The sequence below is a fragment of the Botryllus schlosseri genome, chromosome 12 (assembly GCF_051294905.1).
Source record: "Botryllus schlosseri isolate E-star chromosome 12, Bs_hap1, whole genome shotgun sequence".
Taxonomy (NCBI): domain Eukaryota; kingdom Metazoa; phylum Chordata; class Ascidiacea; order Stolidobranchia; family Styelidae; genus Botryllus; species Botryllus schlosseri.
The window spans coordinates 17,889,221-17,914,660 of NC_137247.1; the positions used below are offsets into that span (position 1 = coordinate 17,889,221).

At 40.8% G+C, this 25,440-nt stretch overlaps 2 protein-coding genes and 1 long non-coding RNA gene across 5 annotated transcripts in view; 2 read left to right on the top strand and 1 right to left on the bottom strand.

The window, feature by feature from the left end:
- Positions 1–25,440, top strand: part of LOC145451567 (uncharacterized) — a 321,835-nt gene that overhangs the window by 96,617 nt on the left and 199,778 nt on the right. The window lies entirely within an intron of this gene.
- Positions 788–6,487, top strand: LOC145451945 (uncharacterized). Of its 2 annotated transcripts, XM_080330157.1 has the most exons (5): positions 788–1,696; positions 2,879–3,005; positions 4,022–4,170; positions 6,227–6,315; positions 6,383–6,487. In XM_080330157.1, exons 1-4 carry the CDS (start codon positions 1,654–1,656, stop codon positions 6,271–6,273), a joined length of 366 nt encoding a protein of 121 aa, XP_080186283.1. In that variant the 5' UTR covers positions 788–1,653; the 3' UTR covers positions 6,274–6,315; positions 6,383–6,487. The 2 variants fall into 2 exon arrangements, 1 of the variants encoding a protein (XP_080186283.1); XR_013919141.1 differs by lacking the exon at positions 6,383–6,487 and having other exon boundaries at positions 4,022–4,860; positions 6,227–6,269.
- Positions 9,924–13,701, bottom strand: LOC145451947 (uncharacterized). Its single transcript, XR_013919142.1, has 2 exons — positions 11,064–13,701; positions 9,924–10,816 (listed from the first exon to the last, which is right to left on the bottom strand). It is a non-coding gene; the product is annotated as an uncharacterized LOC145451947 (long non-coding RNA).

The following is a 25,440-nucleotide window of genomic DNA, read 5'->3' on the forward strand; positions in this document are numbered from 1 at the left end:
ATACTCAAGCAGTTTTCATTGCAGTACTTGCAGTACAGCAGTTTTTGGGGCTTCGACGGCTCGATGCTCTATGTAAGCTAAGATCAGAATAGTTCTCGTTCTAGTTCTAGGTGAGGAATTTAAAAAGTGAAAATTCCAGTTCTAGTTGCGGATTTTGAAAAGTGAGTTCTAGTTCTGTTGCCGATTTTGAAAAGTGAGTATAGTCCTTGCTCTAGTTCTATTTATGAATTGTGAAAAATGAGTAGTTGTATAGTTATAGTTATAGCTGTGGATTTTGAAAAGTAAGTAGTTTCTAGTTCTAGTGTCAGTTTCGTGTTTTTAAATTGAGTAGTTCTAGTTAAGAATTTTAAAATATGGCTAGTTCTAGTTGCTAATATTGAAAAGTGACTGTATCGCTAATCTTGAGAATTGGGTACGGGTAGTTCTAGTTCTAGCTGTAGTTGCTAGTTTTGAAAAATGAGTAGTTCCAGTTCTTGTTGTTGATTTTAAAAAGGGGGTAGGCCTAGTTCCAGATGTAGATGCGAGTTTTTACAGTGAGTATTTCTACGTTCTGCGAGTTTCTAGTCTACGAAGCTTCAACGCGCCGGGTAAGATTTTACTCAATGTCAGATGATTTTGCGTTCGCGAAAGTTGCGCAAGCAGAGCGATCGCTTTCCCCGGCAAAATAAACACACAATTTGAGAACAATTGTGATAGGAGGGATCGCTCGCCTTTCTTTCTTTTTTCCCTTGTCTCACCTATTCCGTGACAGCTTTACGGAGAGGCGTTTCCGACAAACAATCGACAGTTCACCCCATAGACAGCGATTCGTATTCGCTAGATTAACAGTTTTGACAGAACAGATCACAGTAGTTGTGTTTCAGTGTTTCCTGTAGCTCGGATCAATGCACCCGGATGCAGGGGATGAGTTACAGTAAAAAAGTAGCTAGAATATGTTTTTTAAGGGATAAGGCATGGGAAACGTACTGAAAAACATGAATTTTTGTAAGTCGGTCAATTCGGAACAACCCTAACATATGTGTTCACACGGATATGATAACTCTGTACAAGTGTCCAATGATATATGGTGATGATATGACCGGTTACAGAATTGCCGAAGTCGCCTAAATTATCCTGATTTATGATCAGTGATAAGCTAATAATCTAATAATGTCATCTCATAAGCATATTAAAAGTATAAAAACCTTCCACACGAATCAGTTCGCCATACCTATCGTGGAAAGATGTTTTCTGCGCCGATTGTTCTCGACACCCAGCACGTTAAAAAATCACCGCCCATAACCTGGTTAAATTGAATATTCTTTCGCAATAAGTACAACTAACTATCTTCTCAATAGCTTACACATTGTATACAACAAGAAATGTTGTACGCATGAGATGGTAGCTTATTCTAGGCAACGCATGGCCACCCTCAAGTTTCTTGACCAGAAATATTGCAAGGAGAACGATCACTATGAATTTCGTCTAGTCGGCATTCAACATATAATCGTAAACTATTTGATAATTTACTAGCTTCTCACCCGAGTTGAATACGATGAGGTTGCGTAGCCAGATCCTTTAAAGATGAAATATTCTTTCGAGACATCTTACCATTATTTTATCTTCCAAAGTAAGAATATAATTTTCTAGATTATATCGGAAATTTATTTGGATATGATGGAAAGACTCGTGTTTGTGTTATGCCTTATTACCCATGGTGAGAATATTCTATATGATGCAGGTGTTTCGCGTGCGTGCGTGAAACTGTTCTCTAGAGTAATCAGTCGGATCCAATTCATTCTCACATATTTAACTGCTGAGGAATTAGCAATGAATATTCGTTATCATTGTAACGTGATGTCATGGGGAAACGTGCTTCGTCTAGAAAACCTCGATCTGTTCAAGAGTTTTTTACGACAATGAGTCTGTACAAATCTGACGCTTACTGATGTATCCAACCGTTCCGAGATGGTTGATTCGAAGTTTATCAGCAGCGCATTTGCAACTTACAATTTGGATAAAAAATTTGAACGCAACTTTGGACTATTTTAGCGAATGTCAGATTGTAAAAACATCGGAGACGCATCGGAGACCATCAATAGCCGACACTCTCGTTTTTTATTGACTTTGAGAAGCTCGGAGCCTATCGCATTAGGTCTTTGGAGAGATATTTTTATCTGTTACCCCAGGACGGTCTTGCACCCATGGCTGCTTTCAAAGATGCCAGAGTATTTCGTGACACTTCAATCACGTCTAATATGGATCGCAAGCATCGCGTATTGTTGCTTACGCGTGACCAAGAATGCTGATTTAAGATATACAATGGCTTTCTCTATGAACATCTCATATTTTAAATCATATTACCAATAGGTCCGAAAGATTTCCCGTTGATGTCTCAGGTAGGTATGGAGAATAGCTGGCCAATTCATTTTTAGCACTCCGGCAAGCATTGATTTTATTCGTTATGAGAATGAGATTCCAGCATATGTTTTATGTTGGAGTAGACAGTCCTGTTCACTAGCAGTACGTAAACCAATCTTAGTTTCTCAAAACTATTGGATGATATCAGTAATGAATAAATAGGTGTTCGTACCTACATAATCACTCTGTACAAGTGTCCATTTATTGATATATGATGATGATATTTTAGGTTAGATGATTGCCAAAGTCGCATGATATCCTGATTTATGATCAGTGATAGCCTATAATTATGTTCCTTCACTAAAAAAGTAAACATATAAAAATCTTCCACACTAATCATTTCGCCATTCATATCGTGGTAGGATGTTATATGCACCGACTGTTCTCGGCACCCACTTAAACAATTACAGTCCATAACGGCTCGTTAAATTGACAATTCCTTCGCAATCTATATAACTAACTATTCTCAATATTTCAGGGTTTCCCACGCAAACGAAAGCGGCTTCATGGTACAACGATGTGGGAGAATGGAACGAATGGATAAATGATCTGATTGATTGGCGCGGAAATGTTGCAGAATGGAAATATCAAATAGAGCGCGGGTGGTATGTGATTACATTCTGAATTTCGTTCGATGTAGACTTGAATTCAAGTCAAACGTGTTTCCATTCCACGCTTCATTTCCGCAATATTTGAGTTCAAGAAGTCCGTGCAGTAATATTGCATGAACAATGCGGCAACATCATGGTAAAATTCGTTGGTGATGCATATGTATTGTATAGTGATGACAAAAACTTTCATTCCCCACAATGCTTATTTCCACATTACGTCTTTGTTTCGTCCTTGACTCGCGTCATAATATGTTTGCTAGCTTACGTGTGGACGAATATATAGTTTACTTATGTAACATGTACCATAATGAACACCTCTAAATATAATGGAAAAACTTACAGAATAACAAGTACTGGCGGTAATAGTGGCATCTCCTACTAGTAGACGTGCGAGTCAGCGGATCGTGACAAAATCGTGATGTCGCGGTTACGCATCATACGTACCTCGTATTCGAAATCCGGATTCATCATAAAGTCGGTCACGGGAGAGCGGATTTCAGAAAGAATGTAAGCTTCGCTCCACAACAACACTATTTCGCCAAGCTACACAGTGCTCGGAAGGATGCGACCACGACAATAAGCTGTATAATATCCCAAGATCATTTTAATGTATTGATAGAAAAACGCGGATAGGAAAGTTCAAAAGGTATCATGTTTAACATTGTTCCCAAATATGACGGCAAAATTTATATACACTTTTTGGTAATTAACCGTCACTTTCTCATTACCTACTATCAATACATCCACTGAGCAGCATTTATAAACAGTGTAATTCACTACTTTTAATATAGAAATGAAATTAATGCGCTGGAAAACACAGCTAAATTTTTGACTTAGCCCGCCAACGTATTTTCTGCTTCTCATTTGGCCCACGGAAGAAAAATAATTGCCCACCGCTAGTTTATACTATCATCGATAAATCATTATATGCTTTGCTAAGTATTGGGTCGAACATGCGTCCGGCTGAATCTTATGAAATTCTCAATTTTACAATTCTTCTTGTGTTTCAGCTTCATCAATGGGAGCGGCGCGTATTGGACATCGCTTTTCGAATGCCCGGACTTTTCTGAGATTCGATGCGTCAATCAAACCGCCGGGAATTCGATAATTGACTCTCTTAATTGTACTATCGCATTTTGTGAAGATGGCCGTTATACCAGTAGGATTTGCATGTTTAATGATCTAATATTACTGAGATATAGGCTGATATCTGAACGAGCCAAAACTTTGAGTAAGAATTCCCGATTGATTCATGCATATTGCAGGCCTTTGCCATAATTCTAAATATTGGACTGTGAAAGATTCATCATGACATTGATATAGGAAACAAACTGACGCGGTTTACCATGATATACGATCGTAAGCAAATCTCTTCAATACAATCCCCTTTGCAAAAGTTGTTATCACTTTCAAAACACTTCTATATTCTTCACTGCTAACTTACCGGGTATGGAACCCTGATTTACATCTCATTATAAATACAAAATATAGCTTGCCAAGAATATGTGGGCATTCGAAAGTACACTCGTCGATGCTATTAATGATGGGTAAATTATTGTAGTCGCCAAAACGAGGCCTGGCAATATCAATGCAGATGAGAAACATTGGTTCATTATCTGCATTAACTTCAACACTGTTTCATAAAGTCAAATGCAGTCTTTCATAGCTTTCCACAGTCCAACTATCAGAGATTGGACTATTCAATTGCAATGCATAGGCTACCTTTACAATTGCAATGCATACCTTTACCAGACGAAACGGCTCTTCGAATAATCTACCGCGGTCAATCTGATATGTACAAAAAAATTATCGGGATTCACAAAGAAGATTTGATTGAATGCAGGGAAAGGTAGGAGATGAGGTTATTCAAGTCACGACAGTTTTATAAACAAACGGGCTTTGTCGTTGATAAAGGTATTGGCAATCAAAAATATTTGCAACGAATAGACCCGACTAATATGAAAAATCATTAATCGAAGGAAACCGAGCTTCTTGGAGGTATAGAACTGCAGTATAGAATTGAATGGTATATTTCATATTGAAATGAACCCGAACATTTTCGGCTGACAATTTTGACTATGATCAAAATACGGCAACCGCGGCTTTGTCAACCAAAGGAGATCTTGTATCACCTAAAAATAATACATTGAAGTCTCTTCTATTCGAAATTTCATTCTGGTGACGTATACATAATTCCTTGCAGTACTTCAATAGTTGTTGGTGATCACCCCCGATGAATTTCAACCGAAAATATTTGGGTTCATTTCAATATGAATGTACCATCCAATTGCATATTTAACAATCGTGTCACAAAATATGACATCACCGGCATGAAATTTCGAATAAGCGGAACGAAAAGAGCATTTTTAAGTTCAATGTAGCCTACTAGATTTAGATGGTGCCTGACTGTTATCGAATTTGGCGGACATGTGCGTAAGTTGATAAATTATGTAGTACAAATAGACTATAGGGTTGACATGCGTCCGGAATTTCTGTGTTCAAACTCCGTACAGGGGAAATACTAAAATATGCTTATTGCTTATACCTCCAAAATATTGTTGCCTTGAAGGGGGCTCCAAATTATTTAGTGAATCAATAACAACAATAAAATATTCTGGCTCAAATTTATGCTGCTTGAATTTTTTCTTAGCGCTGCGCGCGATCTCGTGTCATATTTTCCGGTTTTCATATGTGTATCCCGTCACTCACAAATATACAACCATAAATAAATATATAAATAAGAATTATCACCATCACTGAAATAAGGCTAATTATAATCGCAGTTATAAGATAAAAATATATTTATAGAGTCGGTTAAGACCGTTTGGATGCTTTAGCCAAAATAGTGGTTATTGTGAGCAATATGAGGTGTCCATGAAAATTTAGAGTCAATGACGATTCCAAGATATTTTGCTGAGTCGCACAGTGAAATACACTTATTATTTAGATTCACAGTAAGGTTACCAGAGGCAGTATCAAAGAGGATCATCACAGTTTTATCGGTATTTAAACTTAGTTTGTTGGCAGACTGCTTCAGTGTGTTTTAAATTGAAGGTCCGAACTCCTACCCCCCCCCCATCCAGAAATGAAACACCTCAATCTCTACATTTGACAAACGGATTGTGATGTCCCGACAGATTTCGCTCTATGGCAAACTATTGACAGTGTGACATTGTCGCATGCCCTTCAGTTTAGTAAATGCAATTTTCTTTCAGGACGTGTGCGGAAGCTGTGCACACAGCCTCTGTTTCGCCAACTATAACAGAACCTGAAACAAAGGATGTTTCCTCTTAAACACCGGCAGGTAGGGTAATAGGTTAAAAGGGCGTTTGGAATTTAAAAAGACTCGCATTTCGTATAACGCTGTTCAGAACCTGTGCACACAACCAACCAGTTGACAGAGCCTGCAATTACCACTATTTCTCCAACCGTAACAGAACCTGAAACAAAGGAAGTTTCCTCTACAACACCGGCTGGTAGAGTGTTAGGTTAAGAAGGCGTTTAAATTTTTAAAAGACTCGCATTTCATCTCACTTCGTTCAGAAGCTGCACATACAACTAACCAAGTGACAGAGCCCGTAAGCACATCTGTAACAGAGTCTGAAAGTACCACTGTTCCGCTTACCGCAGGTATAATTTTCAGTTTCTGGCGGTCTTGAAAATGACTCGTGTTTAAAGTCATTTTGTTCGAACGATTTCTTGAAGCATATGCTTGAAGCAAACCACACGTTGAAAACGACGTGATCAAATTGCAACCCCAAAGGCACAAATAACGATCACTCAATTTCAGTGCGGCTTATCAAAACGACGAATTATACGACCAACAAATTTCTGCCAGACGCTTAAACATGGTCACTCCTCTAGCTATACACAATGAGCCTGCCCATAGCAGGGTTGTAATGACTCGCGCTGTGATTTTCTGATGACTCCACTTGACTCAAGTCAATTTCTAAAAATACGGAAATGACTCGACTTGACTCGAGTCAAAACTATAAAAGTGTATGGACCATTGTCAGCCCAGGGTTGAACGTGACCTGCGTTACCGTGACCAATGACAAAGTTCATTGTTGATCGCTTTGCACCATTGCGCGTATGAAATGTTCAAATGACCTCGCTCCGAAAGTTCATCTGCTCAATTCAAGCCCTGCATCGAAACTTTCGCCTAATTCCTGATTGTTACGAAAGTTAAAGACAATGGCTAGCATGAGTCCAACACACAGGCTGTTGGCTGCTGTATTAAAAACAAAACCGCAGAAGTTTGTGCTTTGCTGCAGTGGTGGCTTTTGGGGTGGGCGAGGTAAGCTGCGATTGCATACTTATAGCCCCCCCCTCCGGAAGTCTAGCCCAGGGCCCCCCCAATCGTAGGGCCACCACTGCTTTGCTGCAAGACTTCAGCTCGTCATCTGTGTAGTTACTACTCTCCGCCCAGATGATCAGAGTTAGCGGTAGAGCTGGGGGAGGATGATGACTTCGAAAATGCAAGGAGCGTAATTGCACTTCGTTCGTTAAGTCATGTTCATGTACCACCGATAAGATTGTTTAGCAGCCTTATGTCGGTGCACACTACGGAGCTTTACAAACACCCCATATCCAGTGGTTTCCAACCTTTTATGATCGCGACTCCATCTCCAATTTGAAAATGTTCAGTGGCCCAGATCAAAATTTAACGAGCTGATTACTAAAATGAGCCGGCACCTTTGCCCAGACTTATTCACGGGCTAATTTGGAAGCGGATTACGTTCAACATATTCGCGAACCCCGGAATAAAGGCAAGCAAACCCCACGTTTGTAACCACTATCTTTGAATAAGGCATTTAAACGGCCTTAACGATGAGAATATTATCTTCCAACGGCGAGATTAGGCTAAATCCCTTCATGGAGAGTGCATTACATTCGTTGCCAAATCGGTATTTGAACCTTCAAACCAAACTCTCTTTCAATGCGTCGTACTCGCCCGTTTGTTCGCTCACAGATCGACGGCAGATCTCGCAAGCATGTTGACCGAGAGCAAACAAAGAACAATGGCCGCACAATCGAGTGTGACGCTACAAGTGCTTCTGAAAAGACGCCCTCGACAATGCCCGCCATTGTGACGAGGCTTGTCGCAGGTGTTTGTCGACAAATAGGAGTCGATTTGCTGAGGCAGGTTGCGGCGTCCTCATTCCGTCAGTCAGGTCTGTAGGCAGTTCACAAAACAAGATGGCGGCGACGATGTCTGTGGGCAGTTTTCCCTGTAGTACTTCCTAAGTGCGTCTTCCGCTGACGACAAAGATGCATTAGTATTCTACGAATGGTTTCATTTGCCCCGATCTTTATCAAATGATCAGCAATATTTTTTTCATGTGGTTATAGCAGAGAATGTGGGAAGCACCTGGCTGCCCGTCCAATAAGCCATTATACATTGCCCGCTCGTCGTCAGTTCCAATGGGGCTGTTCCACTTCATTTTGAACACGTGGTGGCGACAAAGGTAACTTGACCCAAATCTGTTTTGTTGTTATATGCTTTACTATGGTAATGGACTAAACATGGACCCAATTTCGTCTCTTGGCGTACAACGAGGATGGTGAAAGTATCCATATCAATATAAATCATCCATATGGATATCAAAGAGCTGTTAGCTGACGAAAATGACGCTATTTCTTGGCGTCTTGTCCTCGTGATGGACATCGGCACCCTGGCAGGTGGCAGCTTACCGGTACATTGCTGTTAATTTTCCGAGAGTCGTATGATATGGCGAGTGTTATATGACTTATTATGTAAGGATGACGGTCATTTGATCTCAGAAGATGCATCAATTAGAAACAGAAAGTTATTGGGAGGAAGGGTTCCGTTTACGAAGAAGAGGTACCGTATGGATGCCTGGTCCTCTCCTGGAAAAGTTGTCTGCAGAATATCATTTCACCAACATGATTCATCCTGCTTCCCCTGCAGTAAATCAGTTCCCCCATGGGTGCTGTGTGTTATGGAAAATTATGTTATGTACATTGTACATTTGCTGCTGTGAGGTCCTACAACATATAAAAATCATGCGTTTGAATTACAATGAAGCTGATGAAACTTCAGCAAAGGCAGCCTCATCTGTTCTGTTTTCAATGAAAGAGGTTGCAGAAGAAACGTCATTGTCAAAAGCTGTTGCAAAAGAATAGACTGTACGAGTCATCAGTCACGGCATCTTGTTCTGACAATTCAACAATTTGGGAATGGGATAGCTGAATATATAGTGATTCACCCATTATTGAAAGAAGCATACTCTATAGTTGATAGTGAAAGGTAACCATCATTCCAATTATAAATCCTGGACACTCAACACTGTTGGATATTGAAAGCATGGCGTCATTTCTGTACTTCCAACTGAAAGACTGTGAAATTAGGCTCAGTTGTAAGACAACTATCTCAATTGACTCCAACAAAACAGGACTATTGTCGGTTTCTCACTACATGGACTGTTCTTATATACGTATCTGGTCATCTGATAGATATTATGCTGGTAGCACAACAAACCTTGCTACAACCTTCAAGATTTTCAAGTACAAACTCAATGATCAAAAATGACCATAAGGCTCACAAGCTCATTTTTGTGTTTTACAATTATTGGATATGGTGGTGATATTTGTATCAATTGGGTTTACACCATAGTATTTTCCTTTTTGTCTTAAAGCAGTCCCATACGTGGGTTTCTCAAATAGCGGGTTGACATTCCTTCTTCCTAAGAATTCTGTAATTGTGTAATAATGAGCATGCATAAATACGCTGCTTAGAATGCTATAATCTAATGTTCATGTGCTTACCATACAATTTATTTTCGGGTCGGGCAAAAACATATTCGAGAACCTCTGCTTTATAGACTATATATGCTTTGCGACTTCAGTTTATATCTGTTCCATTTTATTCAACAAAATAACTGCAACAACACAACTGGTACATCGTTTAATTGTCAATGATCAGAGCGGATGAGATCAAGTTGGCATTATTAGTATTATAACTGCAACAATACAACTGGTACATCGTTAAATTGTCAATTATCAGAGAGGATGAGATCTAGTCGGTATTAGTAGTATTTTATCATTTAAAAACACCAACAGATAGTGATGAGGTTACAGAATAGGCAGGTATTGGAATGACATGAAGTCTTTCAACCAAACAGCTATTTGGTTAAGGTCATAATATATCTAGAAAGAGCTTGTGTTGAATCCAGTCCAATTTGGTGTAGTTTTGGGCGCTAAATGGCGAAAATAATAATGATAGAACCACTGTAGTTGGTGATGAGGATTGAATCATAATTTCAGCACTTCCATCACGAGGACAAGACGCCAAGAAATAGCATCATTTTCGTCGGCTAACAGCTCTTTGATATCCATATGGATGATTCAAGTTGATATGGATACTTTCACTATCCTCTTTGTACGTCCAGAGACGAAATTAGGCCCATGTTTAGTCCAGTCCCATAGTAAAGTATATAGCAACAAAACAGATTTGGGTCGAGTTACCTTTGTCGCCACCGCGTGTTCAAAATGAAGTGGAACAGCCCCATTGCTAAATTATCTGCAGCTAGAAACTCCTTTGATCATTGATCACGGTACGATCAACTCTGGGCTGACAATGGTGCATAAGGCCCTAAATGTATCATTCACTCACAGCCACATTATAAACATCACGTTGTTCAAAGGAAACGGAACAGAAATAGATCAACTTGGCAAATACTACTTAAATCAGGTGGATGAAATTGTTGCTTTAGAGAAATCGGCATATCTGTTCCCGTGATCTTCCACGGCTTGTAAGAGGCTCGCCCGCTGTTCTTTGTCGTCTGTTTTGAAAGCATCAAAGTCGGTATTCAATTTTACCAAACGCTCTGCTGCGTCGTTAACTACTTAAACACTACTCACAAATTCTTGAGCAATCACAAATGCGGATCAGTATGCCATTGCGAAACTGGAAGACTAAACCAATCATGACATGTATAGCATCGAATAGAAGCCATGATTCCGGCCCAATTAAAGCAACCATACTCATTGACTCAGAGACAGAGTCAGAGATTAGACTCAGAGGTATACCTTTGCGAAATTGTTCAAGAATGGGCATTAGCAGCAATTTAGCAGCCATCGCTTCCTTCACTTTGTCAGGAATCTTTGGTTTAGCCGAGAACATTGTAGATACCACCGTTTCCTCGGTGAGATGCCAATGATGTTTTCGCATCTTTTTCTATGCCACATCAGCAACTGCGAAATCGTATGATGAAAAGTCTGTAATGTCATGAAGGAATTTGAGATCATTACACTGTGCGTCACATCAATATCAGTTTTCAACCAAGCTGGGACATAAAACAGGGCAATGAATGTATTTATTCGTACTAACCTTCTAATGGACTCTTCAGAATAGCCCATTTGCTCACTCCACATGAACATTATTTGACAGTACAGCACTTGACTCATCCATCCAGTGCTATTAGTAGCACCAGGCTTGCGAAACATATTGGTCATCTCAAATCGCCAAGGCGCCTGTTGCACATTCTCTGTAGTCATCTCTTATCAAGACTTCTTTCTGCTTTCCATTATATGGCTTAGTCAGTGGAATTATTTCTTGCTTTGCTTCATCAGCTTTCATCGCCAACCAGCTGCCTTCATCAAACTGCTTCTTAATTGATCATTATCTTTCCACTTCTTAGCAGTGTTGGGATGACTCGAGTCATGACTTGACTCGAGTCAGACTCGAGTCACCTTTTTCGCATGACTTGACTTGACTCGAGTCACTTTGCTAAAATGACTTGACTTGACTTGACTCGGCGTATCAGAAATGCGGATTGACTCGTGACTCGAAGCAAAATTCACGAGTCAATTTCAAGTCATTGAGTAATCGGTGTCGAGAAAAATCGCAGTATCTTGCAAATGTTCGGATTGTTCGCGAAACGCTTGTGTAACCTGCGAGAGCGACCAATCGTTCAATGACCTTGCATTTCACTGAGCCTCGATTGTTCTCTGACAAACAAATTGACCGTAAATGAAGTGATCGAAGCTTACAGCTTACGTTGTCGTAACTCTAATAGTAAAGTAATAGGATAGCTAAATGTATATTTCTGTTCTCTGTTCTTACCTCAACCAAACCTCTTGTTTTATTGCAATTGAAGTCGAATGTAGTTTATATAGTCCTCAACCATTAGCGCAGGCGAATGGTATCATATCTATTTGTAAATGGGTAATGTATTGCGTCTTATCAATTCGTTTCTCTATTTTGGCTGGAAACTATATATACTGAGGCTATGCTATTGCGTAGTTTACCAGTTCTAAGTATATGTGAGCGATACAGCGCCTTCTTGTGTGTATATTAAACTTTATGTTTGTTCATCGGTTCGGTATCAATGACCACTCAAACTGTATTTCAGACAGCTAGCAAATTGCAATGACGTAATCATACCTCCTACATACTTCGAAAAGGCAACTTGACTTGAAATGTGACTTGACTCGTGACTTGACTTGACTTGACTCGACTTGACTCGAGTCACCTCCAAAAATCGAGTGACTTGACTTGACTCGAGTCACCTTTGAAAATCGATTGACTTGACTTGACTCGAGTCAAAATGTGCAATGACTCGAAATGACTCGTGACTCGAAGGTAGTGACTTGATCCCAACACTGCTTCTTAGAAGGTATTAAAATCTGTGTTTTCAGGGCCTGTGGTCGCCGATCCAAACACACACTTCACTTCCAGACCTCCCGTATGACTAGTTCATGAATTTGATGGTGACACGCACTGTAGAAAACTTTCCTGTTTCTCAATTATTCAAGTAACAGAACCGCAACTTTATTTTAAAGTTTAAAACGATTTGCAATGCGTCGTCGATAGGTTCCAGATCTTGAAAGATGAAAGTCATTAGGGTCACCATAGCAAGCCTTAATCAGTGCTACAGTTATCATGGGAGCAGCATTATCGCTGACTTTCAAGCGATCAAAAACCTGGCATAGGTCTTTGTCGTTGAATAGGTTTACAGGCGCTTTTAGAGTCACAAATTTAAAGGAATGACCAGATGTCGACTGCGCCACTTCAAAATCACTGCTGTGGGAAGTGTTAGCTACCTGCGAAGATATAGATGGGCTCTCTGTAAATTCACCTTCGCTACTTGATGCTGGTGCACTCTCTCGCACTCATGGCTGGTCTCTTTTGTTGCATGGCTTTCACTTTCAACACTGTATCTTTGCCACCAATCGTTGCTAATCACGGACCCTGTTATGTTATTGATCTTGTTTGAACAATAACTCAATACGACGAGGTTGCAATATGAAATCAGTATATTAACAGCAGAATAACTTCAAGACAGGCGACACGACCCAGAGTGTAGGTGTAACACATACTGCATAACTTTCCTAAGAGTAGGCAGCTTCGATGTGTGATGTTTCCTCAGATGGCCCAACTATGAAATGTAGTGTCTGCGACTGTGATATTGTAGTTTTCTTTGATACTATTGCACAGTGGCGGCTCGTCCTATAGGGCAACTGGGGCATTGCCCCACCTAAAATTCTGTTCAATAACAATTCTTTACCATTTATAGACGCACACCTATCTATATAAACCGAAATCACAGCGAAAATCGTATACTTCTTGTCCTTTCGCTTGTAAATGCCCATACATAGCGAAGTCTATGCGAAAATCAAATTCTCTTCTGTGTTTTCGCTTTGCGAATGCCTAGCCGGGGCTTGCCCCGGTAGCGCTTATAACAAGCTTTCACTGTCTATTCTCTCAAAACCGCGCATAATAAAGAAACGGTGATTTACTCTCTCCTATTCATAAAATTACCGAGCAACCGGGGCACGATAGCTCTGTGCACTTAAGGTGTGATGTAACAATCGTATCTATAGCTGAACTCTGTTACCGTCATATGCGTTTAGTCGACCTTTGTTGGTATATAGGTCGATTTTAATGGGGTTTCACACCATGAAAACTCTTGAAACTTGTTATGTCATGTCGTGATGGTGGTATTTAACACTGCCCCAAGTTTCAGGGTTTCTACTTAAAGTTTAGGGTAGTAATTCCGTTTCCGAAGTTGAGTGTGTGCTGATCCGTCATGTATCGCAAACAGATTTTACTCAAAAGCCGGTATTGGTATCCATTGGTTTTGACGGTGTTCAATACTGAGATCGGTTATGACATTTGGCACGGTAAGTCTTAATGTTAGTATCGAACGCTGTACCAAGTTTTAAGTTTGTCACTGAACTGTGTTAGTGGTAATTTCGTTTCCTAATTCGAGTGAGAGCTGACTCGTCATTTATCGCTAACAGATTATACGCAAAGCCGGTATTGGTCTCTATTGATTTTAACGATGCTCCTTACCTAGATCCGTCATAAGCTTTTGCACGGTATGTCTTGATTTTAGTATCGAACGCTGTGCCAAGTCTCAAGGTTGACACTCAATGATTAGGGCAGTAATTTCGTTATCAAGGTCGAGTATGGTAAAGATGTGCTCCGATCTGACTCTTTAGCCTACAACACATTGCGGATTTCACGCAAAAGCCGGTGTATCTGCGGTAACGTTAAGTGAGATGATGATATCATTCTCAGTTTGCATTCAAATATTTACTTTGATCGTATATTCTCCAATGTCAATTTCACCGTGAAATTGTGGCCTTCAAGCCATTTGCGTACAACCCCTCGTCACTTGATCAGCCTATTCCTCAGTAAATTTTACGCAAAATTCGGTGTTGGTCTGTTCGCATTAATTTTGACAGTGTACCATACCGAAAAGGGCCATGAGGCCACTTCTCGATAATGTCATGTAACAGTGTACCAAGTTTAAGGCTTTCATCCACGTATTTATTCGGTAATATATTTTTCAAAGGCGATTTCGCAGCAGACCTATAAGACAGTAATAAAAACGTATGTGTCGTGTTACAGTCTCCAGTTTCAAGGCCAAAATCTCTTATGCTGTACCGAGACCAAATTTCCGAGGCTGCTATTCTTAGTCCTTTACAATGATGTTTTGGATTCAATAGGACAGGCCCAATCTATGAGATAACAATTGCGTATCTGTCCGAATTCGTTGACCTTTCCAATTAGGCTTACGCTATCTCTCGAGTTATAGTCATTTCCATTTCTGCAGATAATTAGTCAGGTCTAATGCGAACATGAACCGTGTTGAATCTTTGTTCCGTACGCCGTTTACGCAGTTACCACACTTCAAGTCACAGCTCACCAGCGGACCTCTCGTGGCACATACGTTAAAATCACTGTTGCCGGGAAATTCATGTTACCGTACCATCATTAAGTTACTTGTTTACGTTGGAAAACGCCATTGTGACGTCATCTTGATAAAAAGTCGCTTGCAGCCCTTGCCCCACCACCCGATATTGTCACGAGCCGCCACTGCTATTGCACTATATGACAATTTTCTTTTTTTCCAGACATTTCGCACTAGAGCTAATCCTAGAAAAATAAATATACATCAACTCAGTCAAGCAGCAAAGAATGGTTGGAAACATATCAGTTCTCTTATTCTTAGGTCAAACACATAGCCTACTGCACAACTTGCGCAAGAATAGCCGGATCAGATCCAGTTATTGATTCTGGAAGATAAATATTCCTAAATTGGAAATACTCCTACCAGTATATTGACATATTCAATTGTTTTCGTTTTTTTTATTGCAATGACTATCCGGATCTGATTCTTCTGCGTCTAAGGTTGCCAATTATATTGGTGAACAGCAAATAAATTATATAGTAGGCGATTATTCCACTACATCAATAATGATATCAACTAATCTGAGAGCAGCTGCGCAAACTCCATATTACCTGTCCGAAAATTCGTATCTTTGTGACGTACGTCCACAGAAGACCATGAATTGGCTATGACGCCATTGAGGTGTTATTTCATTAATTAATGAACAAGCGTTCAACTTGATGTATTTGGGAATTGAGATACGCGTGATCTTCAAGTTAATAGCAAATGAAAACAGGCGCCCTGAGGCGGTCCGTGTTTCGCGCAGGTCTGTTCTCACCTCCGGCCACGACTACGACGCCAGAGACAAGCACAGCAACAGCTTCAACTGCTTCGCCGCCAGAGAATTGCAGCGAGGTGAAGGTTTCTGTCTCTCTTTCTTAATCGCTGCAACTGTCGCGCTCTGTTTCAGGGTTGGTTTGAACACAAGGGATGTTGCTACGCGGTCGGAGGCCCTGCTTGGTTTACTACTACACTTGCAGCTTGTCAGGGCGCCTCCTCCTTCATCGCTAACGAGAACGTGCGGACCGCGGACGGTCGCAGGTGAGTGACGCCGTGACGCCACGTCGTGAATGCTCCAAGTTTGTCTCCATCCCAGAGAGCTGTACGGCGGGTTAACGGGCGATGTCTGGCTGAATTTGTTCTGGCTGACGGACACGCTGGTTTGGAACGGCGCAAATGGAACGGCGCCCTACGTAGACGACGGCACAACTTTGAAAGGAGTCGCGCAATCTGAGGCGATCTTTGCGACGTACAACACGGGCGATGCCGACGCTATCACCTTGTACAGCTGGTTCAGTGATACGGTGACGGCGTACTTCGTGTGCGAGCGCTGTCCTGCCGAGACGGGCGTGTCCCGATAATCGCGGATGTGAGATTTCGGCCGCAGTGCTTTCCAATTAAACGGACAATCGATTGGAGTTTGTTTTAAGTGATTGACAGAATGAGAGAATTTATTGAAAAGCTCGAAACTCGACTGTGACGTCGCTGTGCTTGCGCGATTGTCTCGTGACGTAATGATGGGCGGCGTTTTGTTTGTAGCAGTCGCTAGCGACCAAGTCCGAGTGTGACGTCGGCTGCAATTTCGTGACGTCGTTCTCGCTGAACCTCGAGTGTCTCGTCACGTGATGCGTGACGTAATGATTGGGGGCGGCTCGGTTCGGGGGCTTCCCGGCTTTTTCCGGGAAATTCCCTCGATAATTCCGCGCGATGTCGCCCAAGGTGAGAATGTCCGAACCCCTTTCTGACGTCACGTGACGCTCTGTGACGTCGTCGCGTCGAGAGCGCGCGAAATAACGAGCGTCCTCGCGACCGCCTTTCGCGATGAGTTGTGACGTCACAGACGTCGCGTTCCCGACTTGTTTTGTTCACAAATTCCAAATTAAAATCTGAGATCAGAAATGCATTTGAATAGCCTCGGTCAAGACGAGAAAATTGCGGACAGCCATCATGCAAGACGAATAAGAGGTCGAACTCACCAACAACCTTCGCCAAGACGCTTTTTTAAAGTTTTTAATTTGTCGGTACAATTTGGGGCAAGCACATTAATTGATATAGCCGCATAACATAATGCGACCTACTTTGAGCCCTAGAAACAAAATGCGTTGCTCGCTAATTGCATATGTTGTACAAAGTACAGCAGTGGTTCAAGGTCAACTATATCGACCGAGACAACTTTGGCTCAGTCAGTAGAGTTTTACATGCTCATTCCAAAAATATACCTCATACCTTCTAAAATTACGTATTTTCTGAGATATCGAGCAGCGAAAGTCGCAAAATGCCACCACAGACGAAAACGGTGGTAAAATCAATGAAGCATGTCGATGACGTACTACCAGGAGGATTTCTGATACTGCCGCTGTGGTGTATGTAATTGAAGTGGGATAATGTCAACCTCTGAAGCTGTGGACTCAACTGATAGCTACACGGTGTCTAGTAAATCTAATTCCGACACTATTGTGGAATCCCCGTATATAGGTAAGCCATTGAATGGTATATACAATCAGGCATTACTGGACGACGAAAGTACCGTACCGTTTTGTCAAATGATTGGACTTGCGCGTCTAACACAATTAGTGTACCGCATGCATGTAAGATTGTGTGGTATGCTGACGTTCTAAGCTTCAGGACCGATGCATATAACTAATACATATTGACTTTTCAGTGACGCTAGACCCGACTAGATTCACTCAGACAGGAATTCAGCTCCGCCGCATGCACAGTATTCCGACGTCCCTGATCAGTTCTCACAGTCTGCTAGTTCCACTTTATCTTTGTATGTAATAAAATGGCTTTACTCAAAAGCTTTTACTGGATTCTAATACATACAGAAAAGTCGAAAGCTTTTATTTGGTTCTAATAAATGTGTAGTGACGTAGGCCTACCTGAGGGAATCCTAGGCAATCTTGCACGCTGGACGTGATGAAAAATGCGTTGAAGTTTTGAGTTACGACGATTATGAACCCGCCCAGAGCCTGGAATTCTGGAATATTTTCAGCTTTTCCCAATTAGATTCAATAACAATCATAGCTACACAGTTTTTTTTTCATATTAGATTTGAATCGGAATTGCAGCGACATAGTTTTTGTGACTCGAGTCCAAGACACCTTAAGGAGATATATTCCAGGGCTTTAGTGGGTTATGTTTCCGCGTTACACCCCGAGAAATCACAAAATGGTACTCACACATCCTTACAACGGGTGAAAATGAATCGACACACAAATCAGTATGGTGATATGTCCCAATGGTGCTCATTGGTCAGCAACGAAGTACTTTTACTTTTTCGTAGTACTCGAGTAGGTTTTGCCTACTTGCAATACTTACTAAGGTTATTTCTATTTTAGAATAAATCCAGAACAATCTCACTGACCTCAGATCTTCGTTTTTAGGCAAAACTAGCAGTAGTTACTTTTGTACTTACTTGAAGATAGCTTCTTCTGCTTTTACTTGAGTAGAAGCTTATGGCGTCACTTCTACTACTACTACTTCTTCAACTACTACTACGTTGACAACCTCTGGATATATCTCAAGGGTGTATGTATATTGCGTTCTGTTTATGCGAACTACCGTTTTGTGATTTCATGGGGTGTTACGCAGTAACACACCCTAATATACATATCCGTGAGCCGTATTTGTCACGTTTCCACCCATCGGACGGTGTGAAAGCACAATTGACGCTCGGGGTGGTTACGTGGTTTACATCCCTACAGTGTGAATCTGATAAAAATAGGATTTCCGTTTACAGTGAATGGCGATGATTAAGGTTAAGATGAACCCACGCCGGATCCGGATTCGCATGAATACCTCACCTGCATGGCGAGAAATAAATAACATTAACAATACGTTAGATCAGGGGTGGGCAAACAACGGCCCCGGGCCTCATGCGGCCCTCCACGCCGTTCTGTGTGGCCCGCGAGATCGAGTCTGAAGAAACTTACTAAAAATAATAATAAAATGCGTGCTAAACATCGAATTAATGCAGGGACTTGATTTAACTTTTTCCTAGTATATTTCTCCATGATAATTGTAAGGCAGTGGTCCTCGAACTGGGAGGCGCACCCTCTTGGAGGGATGAAAGCATCTGAAAGGGGGCGCGAAGATGAGCTCCACTGAAAACTGTTTTCGCGTTCCGCGCGATTTACATATTATTCATAATTATTGCTCTGTATTTAGTCTGAATTTCATATTTAAAAATCTCTCATCCACAGTCGTAACCTTCCATGCCATCAAACTATCTGTTAAGGTTGCAAGCATCCTAATAGCGTTTTGTGATATGATGATAAGAGGGTGTGGGGCAAATCTTTTACCATCATAAGTGGGGGCGTGGTTTAAAAAGTTTGAGAACCACTTCTCCAAGATAAAGACTTCCTATATTATTTTTTTATGTTTAATTTCTGGCGCGACAGCCAGATCTCAAGGCCCACGCAGTTTGAAAGGTTTCAAATGCTAAACATCACAAAAATCCTAAACGTGATTGAAATAATTCGGATCACGCGTGTGATTTCGGACTTGCCACTCCAGTTTTAATTAGTTCAGTAATGTGCTTATAAAAAAAAACGATTCGCGCGTGTCTTAGGTACATTCGTTCTCTGTATGCGTAGAATTGGGTATTAATGTTTTATCTACACATAGTAGAAGCGTGTTTAAAACTAGGTTATGACGCTCTCAGCATTGTGTGTCCTGGAACAGAACCAAAAGTGGAATTAGTAAATCTATAAACAGATAGTTGCTCACAGATTTAAATTTCAATCCAGTCCTAAGAATCGGGACAACTGACTTTCATCTCTATAGTTTTGACAAATTGGTTATTGAGGTCGACCATAGCCTATAAAATCTCGCCTCTGTTTCTGTAGCGAGTACAATATCATCAAAGCAATGTTTTGATTGTTTTAAATATAGGCATATATATTATCGCCATGTCCTCACTATATAATCAAACACCTATACCTAGAATCTTATCAGGCCGTAGCGCTCACTACAAGTATTATCAAGTGAAGAAAAACGAACGCCTATAATTCTCCTCTAGATACATATTTTTTCGGAAAATACCCCCTTACAGGATGAGTACAGTTGTTTTCTCAAGGTCTTCTTATCTTCCCCATTCAAGCGCGGTAAGACTAGTTTGACTTTGCAGCATTCGGGATTATATCTCACGAAGCTCTGAATGGAATTCACGCATTCCTCATCGATTCTCGTTCTGTCGCTATCACTGAGGTCGATTGCCTTTAGCTGTTCATTGAATAATAGGCGATTTTGATCAATTTAAAAAAAATACAGAAACGAACAACATCGTTACATAATGATATATGATCGAGCAGAAAGATCTTACTGTAGCGCATCGCTTTCCCGTCTCTTCGCTCAGATTCCTGATTTGCATGGAAAGCCTCTTGCAATTGCTCAGATTAAATTCTTCCACCCGGGAATTGCACAGGACTTTAGTGACTGTTTTGTAGCAGGAAGAAATGGCAGGATTTCTACTTAAATCCAGCGAATGCAGATAAAACATGGTGTTGTATGTGGGGTTAGTGGTGCTTAACTACTAAGGTCTTGTGCACCAGACCTCGTCGAAAAAAGGGTGCTCTTCATTCAGTGTCAGTGGTGTGCGATAAGTTTAATTCGGAAAATTAGTGTGTTCAAATCAGGCCTGTCGCCAACATAGTGTTGCATGGAATAATGGAATAGGACCTCAGTTGTATTGAAAACATGAGTTAATTAACATCATCTCGACTCATGTGGATGACTAATTTTTTTAACTTAGATATAGCGTATCAGGACTTCGTGAATTTATTCGATTAGTTTATATTCCGAATTTTATTAAAAACTGAAACTGTTAAGTACTACTAAAAGTGTTTTAAAATGTGAAAAAGAGTCATTAATGCATCGGTCGCAATTCTGCTCGAATACAAGTACAAGTAGAGATTTCAAAGTAAGTAAGTGGTTATGTTCGTAGACTAACCCCACTTCTACGTAACGATTTTTCAGTAAGTAGTTATGTTTCTAGGCTACTTTTACTTCTATTTAACGGGTTTTCATATAAATCTGCTCACTTTTATAACTTTATATTTTGTGAAGTAAAGAGTAGTTTAAGGTTATGTTTGTATAACCCTGACAAGTGCTATTGTCACACTCGATTACCATCTTTAAATCATGGCTATCTCAATGACGTTGACTAAATTTACGGCTTCAGAACGTGCTAATTAGACCCTGTAGTTATAAAGCTGGGGTTCGCGTACAGGCAGCAAAAGTGTTTGTATATAGCCCTGCGAATCGCGCGCCTACGGCTATAGTTCGTTCGATTATTTACGCCTTGGGATTCGCGTATATGCTACTAAGCTGTTAAGACTTCGGAACGCGCACATGCGAGTGATTTATTTCCATAGCTCCGAACTTAAGAATCGCTTGCCTGCGTCTAATGAAAATAACTCGTAAAATGTGGAGGCTGCAGAAACCGTAACTTGTACACATAAAATCAAGTTTAAAAAATATGGACGGATGACATTAGTCCTAAATACACATAATAGAATATCTGAGAAAAGTATCAACTAACCCAGCGGTTCCCAACCTTTTTCGACCCATCGCCCCCTTTTCTAGGTCAACACCGATCATCGCCCCCCAAATTTTGTGCACCGATAATTGGGCATACAGACTGTAATCACCGGCGAGTTGACTAAAAAAAAAAAAAAAAAAAGGTCATCTTTCACCGCTCAGAGCTGAAAATAACGTTTTTTCGCTCCGCATTGCTAGGTGGATGACTAAAAAAAAAAAAAAAAAAAAAAAAAAAAAAAGGTCAGCCGTTTTTTCGCGTCATCGCCCCCCTATCGCCCCCTTCGCTATTTTCGCCCCCCGTCGCCCCCTTTGTCCATTTTCGCCCCCCTGTCGCCCCCTTCGTCATTTTCGCCCCCCTAGATCGCCAAATCGCCCCCTGGGGGGCGATATCGCCCACGTTGGGAACCACTGAACTAACCTATAATGAATGTTGTTTATTTATCGGAAGCAAGTTATTATCTATACATAGTCCGGATTTTAATATGTCCGCATAAAACCGTGCATAGTTTAACGTTGATGAGTATTATATGAGAGCTTATATTATCCGTGAAAATATATACTCCTAAATACACATAATAGAATATCTGGCGAACATAGTCTTGCATAGACATCATAGTTTTCGAAATTTATGTATAATCTGAATGTTAATTATTTCTCGAAAGCAAGTTATTATCAAGTCTTGTTGATTTACGGAAGCAACGTAATGATTATTACCTAAAAATGATTTACTTAACGCTATCTCCACTCATGCGGATTAGTAATTTAAAAAATAATCGTGTATCGGATGCATAGTCCTGAATACACATAATAGAATATCTGGCGAACTAAGTCTTGCATAGACATCATATAGTCGAAATTTATGTATAATCTGAATGTTATTTTTCTCTCGAAAGCAAGTTATTATCAAGTCTCGAAATTTACGGCGATAGTGTAGCGACGAGCGATGCTCATAAATACACACGGTAATAGTCTCGCGATGAACGATGAACATAAATAGCCCGAGGGCGGGGATTGGTGCGTACCAAACCCAGCTCATCCTACTACTATAGCCTATTCCCGATTTAGGCTATTGATAATGTCATTGACTATTAAGCCAAATCAAAACAGCGCTATATTTCCCATCAACTGTTGGAACAGATGAATAACAGCATATATATAATATTCAATGTGTTGTAGTAATAGAATTGCTCAATCACCGAACAACCCATTGGTGTTACAGCGGCGGAGCGTACGTTGCTCGCCGCCATTGTGCGGGTAATAACATGATTAAAGGGTCCCAAGATGTTAATAACTCTACATTAAGAGGACTACAGAACGCCAATGATTACCAGAACGACTTGCGTGGATAGCGAAACACCAAGCTACGACTTTTATCAACTAAATATTTCCTATGACACGCGAATAGTTTGTCGTGTCCATTGTTTATATAGGTCACTCGGGGTAAAGTCGAATCATCTTCATTTTGTCACCAAGTCAGTCCGAGTTCAAGTACGAAAGGTCGAGTCCAAGTCACAATTTTCAGTCACGAATCAACTACTGGTAACGTTTTATCATCAGAAATCAATGTGACTTATCTTATCTTCCACAGCAAGTTTTAGATCGAATTATAACTTTTCAAAGCATAAAAAAGATACGTGATATAGAAATATTTACACATAATCGAAAATACTACATATCGTCGCGGGCCGCATGTGCGAGACCTCTGTTTTGAGGTATATTGAAGTTGCATTCCCCAAAATCATAGTAATCCAAATCGCGTGCTTGAGGTATCGCGTGCAGCGGTTGTATTGAAGAATGCTCGCAATTTGCGGTGTGTGCGAAAATAGCAACCACCGATAATGCGTTTCATAATCCTTTCGGACTTCTTTTCATTTTAGCTCGAAAATAGGCCGATCTCAAAGACTCTCGCCACGCGATCGTACGGCTGCGACACTCGGGCGTTAGCTGGCGGCTCATTGTAGTGACGAGAATGATCGCTAGTGAATAGGCTTGTGGATCTCTGCAATTGGGCATATAGTCTTTGCACAGGCTATGGTTGTCGTTAGCTAATTACCATTTGCTTCGACCTTTATACCACCGGTTCCGAAACGTCTTTTGATGTTGGGTCCAGACATGTACAAACTATCAATCGAGATATATAGTTGACGGCCATAGCTAACTTCTGGTTTTCGAGTAGTTCTAGTTCACACGATAGCGTGACGGTGGAGCGCTCCGGCCACGGTCGGGTCAGACCAAAGACCTAATCAGTCACACTGGTGTCTATGACTTTCCCGCTTGGCGCTCATCATTACCGGGATATCATGCAAGACTTAAACAGCCTTACAAAAGACTATCTGCCAATCTGCGCCTTCCATGTCCAATTGTCCAGCGGCATATGCACACCATGCACTCAGGTCTTCTGGGTGTATGTCATGAGTCGGTGGATTTGCCGCAAAATCGTTCTATGTCGTTCTCCTTCTACGTCTTACGACATGGCGTATAGCACGGCTCCTACAGAAGCTATCTTTTTGAGAAGTAGAATAATGCGTATGCCTAAAATTGATATAGGGTGATGATAATCCGAGCGAAACGCAGAAAATAATTTCCAAGTTTAACAAGTTGATATAAATAGGCCTATCCATGCAGCTCCAACATTCTCTAATTCCATGACTTTAAGACTTCTTTGGTTAATTTGTGCATTAGAAGTCATGATAAGCGCGCAAGCAGTCGCTTATCCTTCGTTTTTATATTACACGGATTGGAATATTTTTACTATTAATATTATTTTCTATCGTACGAGCGTTACACGACTTTGTGGTTGGTCTTGAAAGATATCTCGACAAATTGGTTGATTTGAACAGTGAAAGGTTTTGTAAGGATAGTGCAATCAATCAGATAAGAGAGAGAGAGTCTTTAATTTTCATCCAACCAAAATACATAACACACGGCAGTGGTGGTGGTACAGAAAATATGCATGCACAGTATTCGGTATTAGATAGGAATGATCGATAAGACCATGAAGGTCATCTAGTCTGATCACACCAGCATCAAACAGGTACACTTAACCCTAAACCAGGGGTTCTCAACCTGGGGGGCGCGCCCCCTTGGGGGGGGGGGGGTGTGAAACATCTGAAGGGGGGCGCGAAGAAGCGGTCATCTGAAAAAATTTTCGCGCTCCGCACGATTTACCTCCAATTCACGCGTGTTTCTCTCTATATAGACCCAATTTCATATCTTTTTATTCTCTCATCAACATTCATAACCGTCCATACCATCAAACAATCTGTTGGGGTTGCTAGCATCCCAGTTGGAGTTTGTGATATGATGATAAGGGGAGCCGAAATTTTTCACTATCAAAAAGGGGGGCGTGTCAAAAAAAAAGGTTGAGAACCACTGCTCTAAACAGTCTGGCTGTAAAAAATGTTGCGGTAGTTAAAAAAATAAAATAGAAGAAAAATTAAACGATGGTAGCAAATGATCAATGAAGCAATGTCTGGGCGAGGTAGGGCAACAGTGTTAGTGTAACGACAAGAGGTGATCAAGTAGGGCCTTTTTGAATCTATTATAAGGCAATTCACGGATATGTGGTGATAATGCATTCCAGATGATAGGTCCCGAGTAGTCGATAGATCTCTTAGTTAGGTTGCTATTGGGTGGGGGTAAGTAGATATTTCCTTTAGACGAGGATCTCGTGTAGGTGTAAT